This window comes from Pan troglodytes, chromosome 4 (assembly GCF_028858775.2).
Source record: "Pan troglodytes isolate AG18354 chromosome 4, NHGRI_mPanTro3-v2.0_pri, whole genome shotgun sequence".
In the NCBI taxonomy this organism is placed as follows: Eukaryota; Metazoa; Chordata; class Mammalia; order Primates; family Hominidae; genus Pan; species Pan troglodytes.
Genome location: NC_072402.2, coordinates 49,117,080 through 49,133,598, shown reverse-complemented (window position 1 = coordinate 49,133,598; position 16,519 = coordinate 49,117,080). Strand labels below are relative to the sequence as shown.

The following is a 16,519-nucleotide window of genomic DNA, read 5'->3' as shown; positions in this document are numbered from 1 at the left end:
TTTTTAATAGAGATGGGGTTTCACCATGTTAGCCAGGCTGGTCTCGAACTCCTGACCTCATATGATCCACCTGCCTTGGCCTCCCAAGATGCTGGGATTATAGGCAGGAGCCACTGCTCCTGGCCCTGTTTTATCTTGATGTTGCTGTATGTTGTCTTTTTTCATTAAAGTTCAGATTTTCCTAGTTCTTTGGGCATGTATTGTACCCTGGACATTTTGGTTATTATAACACTCTAGATCTTACTCAAATCTTCTGTTTTAGCAGGCCACCTTTGACACAATTCTGGTGGAGGGGAAATGGGGCACAGTCTCATCACTACCAGGTAGTGGTGAAAGTCCACGTTCTCTGCTCAGGCTTTTTGACACCCAGGGGTAGGGAAACAGAAGTGCTTTGTGACATCTGGGCAGCTGTGGAAATTCAGCCTCTTCAAAGGCCTCCATTGACATCAGTCTGGCTAGGAAAGGAAGGAGCACCTTGTTACTGATTGCCAGGTGGCCTCCACTGATTCTATAGTCAAGAGTAGGAAGCCTCCTTACCTCTGGATGGTGGTGAAAGTTCTGACATGGCTTCCTCTAATGAACAGGGTTGCCTCTTTACTACTGGGTGGGTATGTAAGTTCAGAACCACCACATGGCCTTCTTACTGCTGGCAGGGAAGAAAGTCCTGACTCCCAACTCAGTCTTCTCTGATCACCCCAGGGGCAGGACACCATGTTATAGCTCAACAAGGGTGGAAGCTGAGGTCCACTACTTTTGGCCTTTTTGGACAGGGGTGGTGGTAGGGTGGTATTTTTTCCATGGTGTTTAGCTGCAGTAGGGTGGTTATAGTTGAAAAGTTTTTGTCTTACTGTGTTGCCTCTTTCCTCATCCTTTTGATAGAGCAAAGTTTTGGGAGACTTTTGTCTTCCTTTGGTGTTTTCAAGGTTATGATCTTCTCTAGCATCCAGTCTGGTACGACGTATAAGGCAAAAAGAAAACTGCTGTGTCCCTCTTTGTGCCCCAAAGTCCCTAGGCAGTCTGCTGCCTTCGCTCCACTTTTCAGATATTTCCTAACATGTATATTACATATAATGTGCAAAGTTTTAAGCTACAATTAACAGGAGGAATAGAGAGGAGTGTGTCTACTCCATCTTAGTCTGAAACTAGAAGTCCTCTCTTTCCTTTAAAACATTTTCAAGATATTTATTCTCTAATATGAAGAGATATTTAAAACATTTTCAAGATATTTATTCTCTAACATGAAGAGTCTTTTTTTGTTTGTTTGGTTTGTTTTTTTAAGAAATAGGGTCTCACTCTGTCACCCAGGCTAGAGGCTAGAGTGCAGTGGTGAGATCACTGCAGCCTCAAACTACTGGGCTCTAACAATCCTCCCACATCACTGGGATTACGTCACCTACTGTGCCTGGGTTCTTAAGTCTTCTAACCAATATAAATTTTTAAATTTTATTTACTTATTTATTTATTTATTTTTTTTTGAGACAGTCTTGCCCTGTCACCCAGGCTGGAGTGCAGTGGTGCAAGCTCGGCTCACGGCAACCTCCACCTCCCAGGTTCAAGTGATTCTCCTGATTCAGCCTCCCGAGTAGCTGGAACTACAGGCACCATGCCTGGCTAATTTTTGTATTTTTAGTAGAGACAGGGTTTCACTATATTGGCCAGGTTGGTCTCAAACTCCTGACCTCAATTGATCCATCTGTCTCAGCCTCCCAAAGTGCTGGGATTACAGGTGTGAGCCACCGTGCCTGCCCACCAATGTAATTTTTTTTTTTTTTTTTTTTTTTTTTTTTTTGAGACGGAGTCTCACTCTGTCTCCTAGGCTGGATGCAGTGTCTCGATCTCAGCTCACTGCAAAATCTGCCTCCTGGGTTTAAGCGATTCTGCCTCAGCCTCCCGAGTAGCTGGGATTACAGGCACACACCACCATGCCCAGCTAATTTTTGTATTTTTAGTAGAGACGGGGTTTTGCCATGTTGGCCAGGCAAGTCTCGAAATCCTGACCTCAAGTGATCCGCCTGCCTCGGCCTCCCAGAGTGCTGTTCTGCAGGCGTGAGCCATTATGTCCGGCCTATAATTTTAAATTAGGATGAATGTCTTCTAATTGTTGATTTTAGGAGAGCTCTTTATGTATTTGAGATGTGAATTCTTTGTTGGATAGAGTTACCATACTTTCTCCCACTCTGTGGGTTGCCTTCTAACTCTGTCTAAAGATGTCTTCTTTTTCTACAGACAGAAATTTATAATTTAAATTGGCACATTTAAAATTTTAAAAAATATTTAGAACTTTTTCTATTATCTTTAAGATACTTTTTGTCTACTTGCTAAACTTTTTTTTTTTTTTTTTTGAGACGGAGTCTCACTCTGTCGCCCAGGCTGGAGTGCAGTGGCTTGATCTCAGCTCACTGTAACCTCTGCCTCCTGGGTTCAAGCAATTCTCTGCCTCAGCCTCCAGAGTAGCTGGGACTACAGGCACGTGCCACCATGCCTGGCTAATTTTTGTATTTTTTAGTAGAGATGGGGTTTCACCATATTGGTCAGACTGGTCTAGAACTCCTGACCTCGTGATCCGCCCACGCTGGCCTCCCAAAGTGCTGGGATTACAGGCGTGAGTCACCGTGCCCGGCCTGCTAAAAAAAATTTTTTTTTTAACAGAAAAGCCAAAAACATTGGCTTCTTTGTAATATGCAACCGTCCTGAAGCAAACACAACCCTTTGCTTGCGATCATTATACTAAGTATGAATATCATGTTCCACAGTCAAAGAACAACCAGAAAACACTTTGACCCAAATATAAGCTAAAAATAAGGGAAATCTTGTCTTATATATATTTTTAAAAAAAACCTGGCTGGGCACAGTGGCTCATGCCTGTAATCTCAGCACTTTGGGAGGCCAAGGTGGGGTAGATTACCTGAGGTGAGGAGTTCGAGACCAGCCTGGCTAACATGGTGAAACCCCATCTCTACTAAAAATACAAAATTAGCCGGACTTGGTGGCACATGCCTGTAATCCCAGATACTCCGGAGGCCTAGGTGGGAGAATCGCTTGAAACTGGGAGATGGAGGTTGCAGTGGGCCAAGATCGTGCCATTGCCCTCCAGCCTGGGAGACAAGAGCAAAATTCCGTATCAAAAAAAAAAAAAAAAAAAAAAACCCACGAGTATTTCTCTCGTAAGTTAACTTTCTACCAGATGTTTATTACTTACTTTTGCAATACTAATGTCTGAAGTATGCACTTTTGTGCATATGATATCAATGTGAAAAAATTGCTGTTTTTTTTCCCACTATGAATAGGCTAATACAAACTTTGTAACCTTGCAGGTAATTTTCCTTTAAACATATATTGTATTTTTTAATTGACTAGAGAGTTGCTCTGAAGTACGATATCCCTGTGACATCTCTTCAAGAAACACTTTTTCTTTCTAAATGTCTTTACATTCTTCTTTCCATAACTGATTTTAAATAAATTTATGTGCTCACGGCTGATTCCTTAACCCTATCCTCCCCTGGATTAACTTTTCTTCTGGTTGAAGTTATATCTGTTAACTCTTATTTTAGGGAATGTGTATGGGTGGGAAAGATTTTTAGTTTTTATATGTCAGAAAGTTTATTTATTTATTTAAAGATGGTCACTCACTGTCACCCAGCCTTCATAGAATATAGTGAATAGTTAGCTGCAACCTTGAACTCCAGGTATAGCCAATCCTCCGCCTTAGCCTCTCAATTAGCTGGGACTACAGGTATGTCCCACCATACTCAGCTAATTTTTTTTTTAATTTTTATTTTTGTAGAGACAGGGTCTCACTTTGCTGCCCAGGCTACAACATTTATTTTGTCCTTATTCTTGAGTAATACTTTAGCTGGTTATGTGATTCAAGATTGATTATCCTTTTTACCCCTCAGCACCAATGTCTATTGTTTCTGATGAGATATATAATTACTGTCCTTAAGTTACTATCCTTTCTCTTGGTATCTTTGAATACTTTCTCTTTAATGTGTTGTAGTTCACTAAACTATGTATGCTGAGCATAGTGGCTTATGCCTGTAATCCTAGGATTTTGGGAGGCCAAGGCAAGAGGATCACTTGAGGCCAGGAGTCTGAGAGCAGCCTGGACAACATGGTAATACCTTGTTTCTACAAAAATAAAAATAAAAAATACATTAGCTGGGCATGGTGGTGCATACCTGTAGTCCAAGCTACTTGGGAGGCTGAGGTGGAAGGATCACTTGAGCTCAAGAGGTTGAGGCTACAGTGATCCATGACTCTGCCACTGCACTCCAGCCTGGGCGACAGAGTGAGACCTCATCTCAAAAACAAAACAAAGCAAAAACCTATGTCGTGTTGTGGATTTAGCATATTTAGCTTTTTTATCCTGCACAGCATTCAGTGTACATGCTTTTCCAAAGACTTCTGTTTTTCTCCATTCTGGAGATTTTTCAGCTATAACCTATTCAGATATTACTTATTTATATTCCTTCATTCTTTTTATCACAAACTTCTATGTGACGTATGGTAGAGTCCTTTGATCTCTCCTCTACATTTCTTATCCATGCTTCATAATTTTTACCTCTTAGTCTTTCTGGGTTAATTTTTCAACTGTCTTTCAGTTCATTCTCACTGACTCTAGCCAGTTAAGAGTTATTCTACTTGCAGAAATTGTGTTGAAATTATTATATTTAATCCAATATGGAATCTGTAATTAATTCAATTTCATAACCTAATTTTGGTTCATTTTTCCTATTTTTGTTTTAAAGTTCCTTGCTCTTTTTAACCAGGCATGGTGGCCCACACCTGTAATTCCAGTGCTTTGGGAGGCCCAGGCGGGAGAATGTCTTGAGACCAAGAGCTCAAGACCAGCCTGGGCAACATAGCAGATCCCATTTCTTAAAAAAAAAAAAAATTAGCATGGTGGCAGGCACCTGTAGTCCTAGCTACTCGTGGGACAGGAAGATGGCTTAAGCCTAGGAGTTCAAAGCCACTGAACTCCAGCCTTTGCAACAGTGAGAACTTATCTCAAAAAAAAAAAAAAAAAAAAAAAATGGCAGGGTGAGGTGGCTCACTCCTGCAATCCCAGCACTTTGGGAGGCTGAGGCTGGTGGATTGCTTGAGCCCAGGAGTTCAGGGCCAGCCTGGACAACATGGTGAAACCCGGTCTCTACTAAAAACACAAAAATTGGTAGGGCATGGTGGCTCACACCTGTAATCCTAGCACTTTGGGAGGCCAAGGCAGGCAGATCACTTGAGGTTAGAAGTTCAAGGCCAGCATGGCCAACATGGCGAAACCCTGTCTCTACTAAAAATACAAAAAATTAGCCAGGCGTGTTGATGAGTGTCTGTAATCCTAGCTGCTCAGGAGGCTAAGGCAGGAGAATCTCTTGAATCCGATAAGAGGAGATTGCAGTGAGCTGAGATCACGCCACTGCACTCCAGCCTGGGCAGCAGAGCGACACTTGGTCTCAAAAAAAAAAAAAGTCTTTTAAAATAAATTTGTTTTTTCAAACATCTTCAAAATACCCATTCTAAAGCCTCTGTCACACTATTCTATAAAACTAATTTTATCAAGACTAAATAAATGTTCCACTTCATGATTTTGTTAGGTGTTGCTACTAGCTAGGATGCTTTCAGTTTCAAGCAACATAAAACCTTGTCTCAATCGACTTAAACCAGAAGGAAAATTTATTATCTTACGTATCATGTTCCCAAGTAGGAAATCTCTAGAATAAATTAATTCACTTGCTCAATAACATTATCAGAATTTGCTCTTTTTCTTTTGTGTTTCTGCCATACTAAACATGCCAGATTTGTCCATGGCAAGCTCTCCTTATGGTTACAAAATGACTAAGCAGTTCCAGATGTCCCATGCAGACCAAGTAATATCCACCAGAACAAGAGAAGCCACTTCCTACTGGCATTTTTTTAATCAGTGAAAAAAATATTTCTCCAAAGTTCCTCAGAAGATACATAATAAGTAAATATTGGATCAAATATATTCTTTAATAAATCACTAAAAAGGATTCAGATAAGCACGTTTGGTTTAGCTAAATGCACAGCTATATAGAGAAGAGTGGATTACCCAAACAAAAATCAATTCTGTTAGAAAGCAAGAAGAGGAGAGCCAAACAACAAAATCTGTTTGCCTTGGCTATCTTTGCATTAGATTCCTTCATTTTGATTTGCACGGTCATATTACTAGAAAAGTGTTATGTTTAAGGTTTGTCACTTTTATTCTCTTACTCCCACTCTGTTTTCACCCCTCCTCACCTAAAGGTTTTAAATTGCTTCAGTCTGCCCCATCTACAAGCTCCGAGTCAGTTATCATGATACAATTATGTGTAACATTTTATAATTATATTAAAATTATTGAAACCAGTAAACTAACATTGATATAAAAGTATTAACTAAACTGTAGACCCTATTCAAATTTCACCACTTTTTCCAGTATTGTTCTTTTTCAGTTAAAGGAACTTATGTAGGATCCCACCTTACAAGTAATTATTAATTCTTTTTAGTCTCCTCCAATATGAGTTTATCGGGCTTTCCTTGTATTTCATAACCTTGACACATTTCAAGAGTACTGGCAAGTTATTTCATAGGATAAACTTCATTTACATTTGTCTGACATTTTCTCATGATTAGAATGAGGTTATGCATTTTTGGCAATAATACTACAGAAACAATGTTGTGTCTTTCTAATTACATCATATCAAGATATTTTGATTATTGAGACATCTGATTACCTGTGATATTAACCTTGACCACGTGATTAAGGTGGTGTCTGCTGGGTTTCTCCACTATAAAGGTACTATATTTCCCTGTGTAAGTAAGAAATACAAAATACAATTTTAGATGATGCAAAGATCCTATTTCATTCTGAATTTTCACCCACTAATTTTAGCATCCTTCAGAAGATGCTAAATTATTGCTGTGTGTCTACAAAATTATTACTAGGGTATTTGCCTAAAGACAACTTTTCTTCTATGTTTATTAGTTGTAATACTTCTATAAGGAAGATTTATTCATTCTCTCCCATTTGATTGTAATTTTCTATCACTATGGACTTGAATATTTATTTTATTCAGTGTATTAAAATCAAAACTATCTCCTTATAACATATCCGATACAAAATTTAATTCAAAATAGTTCACATACACGAACATAAAAGTTAAAACTATGGGCCAGATGCGGTGGCTCATGCCTGTAATCCCAGCACTTTGAGAGGCCGAGGCGGGTGGATCACCTGAGGTCAGGAGTTCGACACCAGCCTGGCCAATATGGTGAAACCCCATCTCTACTAAAAATACAAAAAACTAGCCGGGCATGGTGGCAGACGCCTGTAATCCCAGCTACTTGGGAGACTGAGGTGGGAGAATCGCTTGAACCTGAGAGGCAGAGGTTACAGTGAGTGGAGATCAATGCCACTGCACTCCAGCCTGGGTGCGATAGAGCAAGACTCCATCTAAAAAAAAAAAAAAAAAGCTAAAACTGTGAAACTTCTGGGAGAAAATGTTGTGCATTGGTTTGGCAAAAAGTTTTTAGATATGGCACCAAAAACACAATCTATGAAAGAAACCATTAATAAATACAATGCCATTAAAATTTCAAACTTTTGTGCTTCAAGATGCCATTAAGAAAATAAAAACAGACAAGACACAGACTGGGAGAAACTATTTGTAAACATACATTTAAGAAAGGACTTGTATTCAGAATACAAAAAAACTCTTAAAACTCAATAAGAGTACCCACTTTAAACATGGGCAAAAGAATTCCATTTGATACACTTTTTCCCATCCCTTTATGTTTACCCTTTCTGAATCATCTTGTCTTGGTATATCTCCTGTATAGTGCATTTGGGTTTTGCCTTGTGAGTCAGGCAGATTCTCAGTTATAAACAATACGCTTGGTCTCACCTCTATATTAAGAAAGTCAGTCCTCACTGGGACAACCTATGCATTGCTTCCACTCTCCCTTCTCAGTCTCAACCTCTGGCAACCACTGATATTTTTACCACCTCCATAGTTTTGCCTTTTCCAGAATTCATATAGTTAGAATCATATAGTATATAGCATTTTCAGACTGGCTTCTCCAACTGAGTAACTGGCATTATGGTTCTTCCATGTCTTTTCATAGCTTCATCGCTCCAAATATTTTTGCAAAATATTATTCCATTGTACGAATGTACCTCATTTTGTTTATCCATTTATTTACTGAACAATGTCTGTGTTCCTTCCAATTTTTGGCAATTACAAATAATGCTGCTATAAAAATTCATATGCAGGATTTTGTACGGACATATTTTCAACACATTTGGGTCAATACCTAGGAGTGTAATGCTAGATCATATAAAGGCATGCTTTATTTTAATGAGTTTCCCTTTACAGACAGATATTGTCTGTTGTACAAATGGAAGGTTTTTGGTAACCCTGTGTTGAGCAAGTCTACCACTACAATATCTCCAACAGCTCATGCTCACTTTGTGTCTCTCTGTAACATTTTGATAATTTTCACATTTCAAAACTTTTCATTATTATTATGTCTGTTATGTTGATGTGTAATCACAGATCAGTGTAATTGTTTGGAGGAATCAAGAACTACATCTATATAAAACAGCAAACTTAAATAATAAATGTTGTGTGTATTTTGACTGCTCCACCAAACAGCTGTTCCCTTGTCTCCTTCTCCTTAAGCCTCCATAGTCCCTGAGATACAATATTGAAATAGGCCAATTAATAACCCTACAACGACCTCTCAGGTGACCTCACCTTGTCACCCAGGCTGGAGTGCAGTGGTGCAGTCTCAGCTCACTGCAACCTCCCCATCCCAGGGTTCAAGTGATTCTTTTGCCTCAGCCTCCCGAGTAGCTGGGATTACAGGCGCGTGCCACCACGCCTGGCTAATTTTTTTAGTATTTTTAGTAGAGACGGGGTTTCACCATATTGGTCAGGCTAGTCTCAAACTCCTGGCCTCGTGATCCGCCCACCTCAGCCTCCCAAAGTGCTGGGATTATAGGCATGAGCCATCGTGCTCAGCCTCACAGAGTGTGTTAAAACATTTCCTCTGCTTCTATTTTCTAGAACAGACTGTACAAAATTGGCATCACTTTCTCTTTGAATGGTAGAATTCACTAGTGAAGCCATCTGAGACCAGTGCTTTGTTTTGGAAGCTCATAATTGATTCAATTTATTTTATAAGTTTATGCAAGGCAGTTATTTCTGTTGTGTGAGTTTTGGTAGGTTGCGTCTTTCACAAAATTGGTCCATTTCATCTGTTATCAAATTTGTAAACTCAAGAGTTGCTCATAACATTCCTTTATTATCCTTCTAATGTCCTAATATTCACAAGAAGAGTAATAATGGCACCTCTTTTCATTTCTGATTTTAGTAATTTTTGTTTTTTCTTTTGTTATGGCAAAAAGTTTTATAAATTTTAACTTTTCATTGAATTTCATTTGTTTCACTGAATTTCTCTATTGTTTTTGTTTCAATTTTATTGATTTCTACTCTATTTCTTCTGCTTACTTTGGATTTAATTTGCTCTTTTTCTAATTTCCTAAAGTAGATGCTTATTGATTTTAGATCTTTAACATTTTCCAATATATGCACTCAATACTATAAATTACCCTCTAGCCACTGCTTTTGCTGCATCTCACAAATTTTTTTTTTTTTTTTTTTTTTTTTTTTTTTGAGATGGAGTCTTGCTCTGTCGCCCAAGCTGGAGTGCAGTGGCGCAATCTCAGCTCACTGCAAGCTCCGCCTCCTGGGTTCAGGCCATCCTCCGCCTCAGCCTCCCAAGTAGCTGGGACTACAGGTGCCTGCCATCACGCCCGGCTAATTTTTTATATTTTAGTAGAGACGGGGTTTCACCATGTTAGCCAGGATGGTCTCGATCTCCTGACCTCGTGATCCACCCGCCTCGGCCTCCCAACAAGTGCTGGGATTACAGGCATGAACCACCGCTTCCGGCCGCATCTCACAAATTTTGATAACTTGTAGTTTCATTTATTTAGTTCAATATATATTTTCTCGAGACTTCTTTGACCTATGTGTTTAGAAGTGTGTTCCTTAATCTACAAGTATTTTGGGATTTTCCAGGTATTTTCATTACTTATTTCTAGTTTAATTCCTTTGTAGTCAAAGACATAGCTTCTATGGTGTCTTTTTTGAAAAGAAAAAGTTAATTACCCCTTTATCACCATATATTGCCTCTCATTTTCCTTGTTCTGAAGTCAGCTTTGTATGAAATTAATATAGCTACTCCAGCTTTCTTTTGATGAGTATAGTTTCATATGTTAGTCTATCTAGGCTACCCTAACAAAACACCATACGCTACGTGACTTAAACAACAGAAATTTTCATTTTCTCAAATTTCTGAAGACGAAGTCTGGGATCAGGGTGTCAGCATAGTCAATTTCTGGGGAAGGCTCTCTCATTTGTAGACAGCTACCTTCTAGTTGTATCTTCACATGGCAAAGAGAGCAAGCTTTCTGTGTCCCTTCTTATAAGGGCACTAACCTTATGTTAGTCAGGGTGCCATCTAACCTTAATATCTTCCAAGATCCTGTCTCCAAACACTACCACACTGGGGGTTAGGGCTTCAACATATAAATTTGGGGAAGAGGGGAACATGAACATTCAGTCCATAACAAATGATGTATCTTTCTCCATCTCTGTATTTAAAGTAGATTTCTTGTTTAGCCGTTTTTTAATCCACTGTGACAGTATCTGTGTATTTAGACAACTCACATTTAAACTGATTGATATAAATTACTATATTTGTTAATGTTTTCTATTAATCGATCTTTTGTTCTTGTCTTCCACTTTTCTGCCTTCTCTAAGTTTAATCCAGCATCTTGTACAATTCCATTGTCTCTGCTCTCTTACCAGGATTAAACAGATACGAACAATCCACCATCATGTGAATTGGCTCTCTGATTACTGCAAAACAAGATTCATTAAAATGGATGATCTTCAGGACACAGTCAAATGATAGAAGAGAATAATCATAACGTAACATGAAAAATAATAGCATGTATCAAATAGTGGTTACCCCAAGGCAGAGAGGACCTGGATAGGAAATAACAAAGGAAATTTCAGTTTTATCTGTAGTATCTGCATTTTTTGTATAATCAAAAATAAGTTAAAAATTTTACATCTCTACATGCTAAAAAAAAAAGCAAGATTCCATCAAAACAAAGTTGTAGGATAAACAATAAACTAGGGAAAGTATTAAGAATATTAAAAATAAGCTATTAGCAACTTTTCACTTACTAATTTTTGAGTCACCATGTCATAAAATGCAATAAAGTATTTGATACACTACATTTAGCAACTGGAAGCATATTGACATACCCCATATAAACTTTTAGAAAAATACAGTCTATTGGTAGGCATTGCAAGCATAAGGATTACTTTTTTTTTTTCTTTTGAGATGGAGTTTTGCTCGTCACCCAGGCTGGAGTGCAGTGGCGCAATCTTGGCTCACTGCAACCTCTACCTCCCAGGTTCAAGCGATTCCCCTGCCTCAGCCTTCAAGTAGCTGGGATTACAGGTGTGCACCACCACACCCAGCTAATTTTTGGTATTTTTAGTAAAGACAGGGTTTCACCATGTTGGCCTGGCTGGTCTCGAACTCCTGACCTCAAGTGATCCGCCCACCTCGGCCTCCCAAAGTGCTAGGATTATAGGCATGAGCCACCGTGTCTGGCTCAATTACATATATTTAATGTTTTAATTAGCAAACACCAAAAGTGTTTTGCTAGTACTTCACGGACAACAGTACTACCTGCTCTGAAGAATTATTGTCAGACCTACACTGCCATTTCTTCCCTCTCCAGTAACTTCAAAGAGTAAAAAGTTGCTCGCTTCTTCAGTATCCAACTGCACTATTCTAGGAGGTACTTTATATATTATCTTCCCCTAAAAGAGTTACGTTCCCTAAAATATAATAGTATTTGTATTTTCTACAGAGGGATTTGGTATACTTCAAATATTTGTTTACTTTAGAAAATATGAAGTAATTAAGGTAAGCAAGAAACTTGGATAATATACAGTAGAAAGCGCTTTCAAGTAAAAAAATAAACAAATTTATCTTAGAAAACTAATGATACTAAATGGATTTAGGATTCTCTAGTTTAGCTTGTTATGTAATACTAAATGAGTCCTATATCTTAGTTTATCGGCCTTTAAAAAACATTTGCTACTTATAAAAATATCCCACATCACTAATAGCTAGAGATTTTCAGAAATAATTTTATTTACAGAAAATTCACAGAGGATTAATAAAATGTCATGAATACAATTTTGTTGGTAATAATTAGCAGAATCAAGAGTAGATTAATATATAAGGTAACATGATATATTAATAATACAAACTAAAATATCAATTTTATGCTAGCTTTATCCATTAGTTTTTCATATTCCAATTTTAAACAAATCTAGAAATAAGACAGTACATATGAAACAAATTTGCTAAATATTTTTAAATTATGCCACCTCAGATATTACCTCAATTTTAAAACCATCTGCAAATTAAATGACCTTCCCATTATAATTTCTAAATATAAAGAAGCACCAGCTGGAACTCAAAATGCATAAAAGATATTGTTATATATTTTAAGAAAATATTATATTAGCAATATCATAAATCAACAAAGAATCCAAAGAATATTGCATGAGGTAAGGTACATTAAATGTTTTATGCCTAGAATATTATCTACCTGCATTCTTATCCATATAGTTTAAAACACTAAAGCACTCACTGAATAAGAAATGACCATTTAAAAATGAATAATAGATGGCAGCACATGCCATTTTGCAATAAAAGTAAGATGGCCTATGCACATTAATTTGCAAATAATGTTTTGTATCCAAATAGTCCTGTGGTTCCAATATCCTTGAATGATAAGAATTTTTACTGTGTGAAAAAAGAAAACATCCTTTTACTGATGGAAAGCTTCTAATCTTATTCGGGTTGGATCTTCTGGATGTCTCAAGGCAATTCCATTACGCAGCAGCAGCTCAACATAAGGTGGCCAAAAGGAATCACTAATTTTGACATATGGATCATGTGGAACATCAAATAATCTATTTATAAGAATCTAGGAGAAAATATCATTCAAAATATACTTTACTTGGGAAAAAGTCAATATAGCTATAAGAAAGTTTTTTGTCAGAGAATATTGACCTCTTTTCTTTTTCAACAACTGTTTAATACTTTTAATCTACAAATTTGAATTTCCTTTTTGAAAAGACTACGGGTATTAGCTAATGAAAAAAGCTTTAAAGTGAATTTTTGCATCTTTAATTTAGAAAAACATTTCCTAAAAATTGGTTAGAAAGAATTTACAACCCTCCCACTTCTTTTGAGATTAATATCTTCTTTAGGATAAAGACAAAAATCTTAAAAAATTAATATTTCACAAAAAACACAAAAAGTTAAAAAGAAAGTGAGCAAGTGTGTCTTAATATTTGAAGGAAAAATAACTGGTCCTGTCCCCCACAAAACACCTATTCTTCTGATAAATCTTTGCAAGAGTCAATTTTATCATCATCACTTCCTTCAGCTTCATCCTGAGTATCCCTGATCTTCGTTAAGGATATTGTGGAATTAAAACCACAAATTGAGTTTTGAGTATTTGTATTAAATTATATAGGCTAGCATTTTCCAAACTGCATTCCATAGAATTAGTCTCCTAAAGATGTTCTTAGTTCCTGAAAAACAAGGTTCTGTGATCAAACAAGCTTGGGAAAGCTAGCTAATGTGAATTGAGAATCAGCTGTCTTTCCCAAATGCACTGCTATTATAAAAGTTTTTTCAAGAAACAAATAGTTACAATTGTTTGAATACTAATGTTATGAAATACAGTGGAAAAACGCTAAATGTAGATCAATTATTATTTTGCCTCCTCAGCTATCTTCCGGTGCCTTCACAAATTACAAAACTAGAACTCAGAAGAGTTAAGAGATTCCTCAGGGGCACATAATCAGGGGTGGATCTTGGATTAGACTCCGTATCTCTGAATTGTCAGGCCAAATTTTTAACTGAAAGATGCTATTATTTTAAGGAACATGGAAAAGAGAATGCATAATTTATACAATTACAAAGTGCCACAGAAATAAATCAAATTAATCCATCAAGCTGTAATCTCAATTAAATTTTATAATAATACCTTAGTTCTTGAAATAACATTTTCAACTATCATTAATTATTTCAAGTCCCACATTCTGCAGGAAAAAAGCTTTGGCCTCATTTCTTTTGAGTATCATAATATAGAATTAAATATTATTTGTATTTTAGAGCAATGGCTTATTTTAGTACAAACAGCTTATTTTAGTACAAATCTTTCCTATTTTGCATTTCTAATTTTAATCATATTGTTTTATTTTTAACCTAACTGCAGTTTTAAGATTAGTTCCTTTATCACTGACAATATGAGACTTGGAGACAAACTTAGGATTCTAATGCTAAGTTTTATATGCTGATATAGTTTAAGTGTGTCCCCTACCAAATCTCATATTGAAATGTAATCCCCAATGTTGGAGGTGGAGCCTGGTGGGAGGTGATTGGATCATCAGGGTGAATTTCTCATGAATGCTTTAGCAAATCCCCTTGGTGCTGTCCTCATGATAGTGAGTTCTCGCAAGATCTGGCTGCTTAAAAGTGTGTGTGGTACCTTTCCCCCTCCCTCTTGCTCCCACTCTGGCCATGTAAAGTGTCTGCTGCTGCTTCACCTTCTGCTATGAGTAAAAGCTCCCTTAGGCCTCCCTAGAAGCTGAGCAGATGCTAGTGTCATGTTTATACAGCCTGCAAACCATGAGCCAATTAAACTCCTTTTCCTTATAAATTATACAGTCTTAGGTATTTCTTTACAGCAACACAAGAATGGCCTAACACAGATGGTACATACTATGAACACTATTAAAAAATTATACATGTAATACCTTTCAGTATTTCCATGACTGACAATTTTTATTAAAAAAAAAGGTTAAGTCATCCATGAGAAACTATAGTCATCTTAGTTTCAGCATAAACTAGAGTAGCTAGAAATATGTTAAAATATTCTAATTACGAATCTAATAAATATTTGTATTTTGCTTTTCAAAGCAATAATACTCTGTATTAAATCCTGAGGAACCAAAACTTGTCAGCTGGGCAAAAAGAGACTTTAACACCTAGTTCATTAAGTTAAATGAAACGCGTTTTCTGAAATCACTCTTTCTTCAAAATATACCAATGATTTTAAAAGGGGGTACACTAATTGGTAAATACCCTGTTCTTCATACACTATTTCATTTTCCTTTCTGCCCAATTTACCATGAATTGTCATATCAAGATCTTCCAAAGTATTTAATATAACTGATAATATGGTTGAGGTTCAAAAACATTTTTGAAAAGGTCAAAGGTATTTATAAAACAAGGTAAATGTCAAATCAGAGAAAGTTGGAAAACTCAGTACTTACATTATAAGAAAAGAGACTGATGTTATTTTTTAAAAATTGTACAATTTCTACAACTTTGTGGAAAGAATCTTTAAGTTCATTACGTATTTTATATAGAGTACAGAGCTACCAATTAAACAGTCAATGTAACAGCATAGAATTTTACTCTGTAAATACTAGATAACATCATTAAAAAAATTTTTTCACCCTGTCAGCTCATGCCTAGATAAAAATTTTACCTGTAATAAATCTTGGGAACATGATTAAGAGATAGACCTTAAATTCACATTATTTTAAAAATAACAATATTCCTCTCAGTACTGTACAGGGAACAGAAACTAATTTTATACCAAAGATATATTATTACAAATGTATTTAATAAAGATTGATGCATACTTTAAGAATTAAAGCAGTATTTTTTGTTTTTCAAGTCTGAGTATAATTGTTCACAAATGTCTAAGACAGCTTCAAGACAAAACAAACTACACAAAACACTTACCTCTAACATTTCATGCAGTGTTATCAGGTTTACAGATGATTCTTGAATGTTTTTCTTCAAGAGAAATGTGAATAACAAACAATTACCACTTCACTTCTGCCAATGGTGAAATATTGGACTGTTTTTATAAGACTTTTATTTCTGAGACAGAGTTTCATTCTTGGCGCCCAGGCTGGAGTGCAATGGCGCAATCTCGGTTCACTGCAACCTCCGCCTCCCGGATTCAAGTGATTCTCTTGCCTCAGCCTCCCAGGTAGCTGTGATTACAGGCTCCCACCACCACGCCTGGCTAATTTTTGTATTTTTAGTAGATATGAGGTTTCACCCTGTTGGCCAGGCTGGTCTCGAGCTCCTGACCTCAGGTGATCTGCCCACATTGGCCTCCCAAAGTGCTTTGATTACAGGAGTGAGCCACCGCGTTTGGCCAAGACTTTTAAAATTAATATTTCTTAGTTGTAATGGTACAAAGTAACTAAAATCAAATATTTGTAATTAAGTGACAAAAAATTCTGAAAGTAAACGTTGTATTTAAGTCAGATTCATAAAAATGCAGTTGAAATATCTTCTAAGACAGTGAAAACTCTTATAGTAA

General features: G+C 36.8%; 1 protein-coding gene across 44 annotated transcripts in view; it reads right to left on the bottom strand.

The window, feature by feature from the left end:
* The window catches only part of CENPK (centromere protein K), a 71,565-nt gene that overhangs the window by 13,608 nt on the left and 41,438 nt on the right, over positions 1-16,519 (bottom strand). For 23 of the 44 annotated variants that reach the window (XM_063811188.1, XM_054684327.2, XM_001164601.8 and 20 more), the window contains 2 exons: positions 15,928-15,981; positions 12,220-13,087 (listed from right to left, as the gene is read on the bottom strand). In XM_063811188.1, the coding sequence (XP_063667258.1) occupies positions 12,929-13,087; positions 15,928-15,981 (213 nt within the window). In that variant the 3' untranslated portion in view covers positions 12,220-12,928. Of the gene's footprint in view, positions 1-6,731; positions 6,807-9,967; positions 11,055-12,219; positions 13,088-15,927; positions 15,982-16,519 lie in introns of those variants that run through there. The other 21 variants (XM_054684338.2, XM_063811201.1, XM_009449093.4 and 18 more) reach the window with 8 other exon arrangements.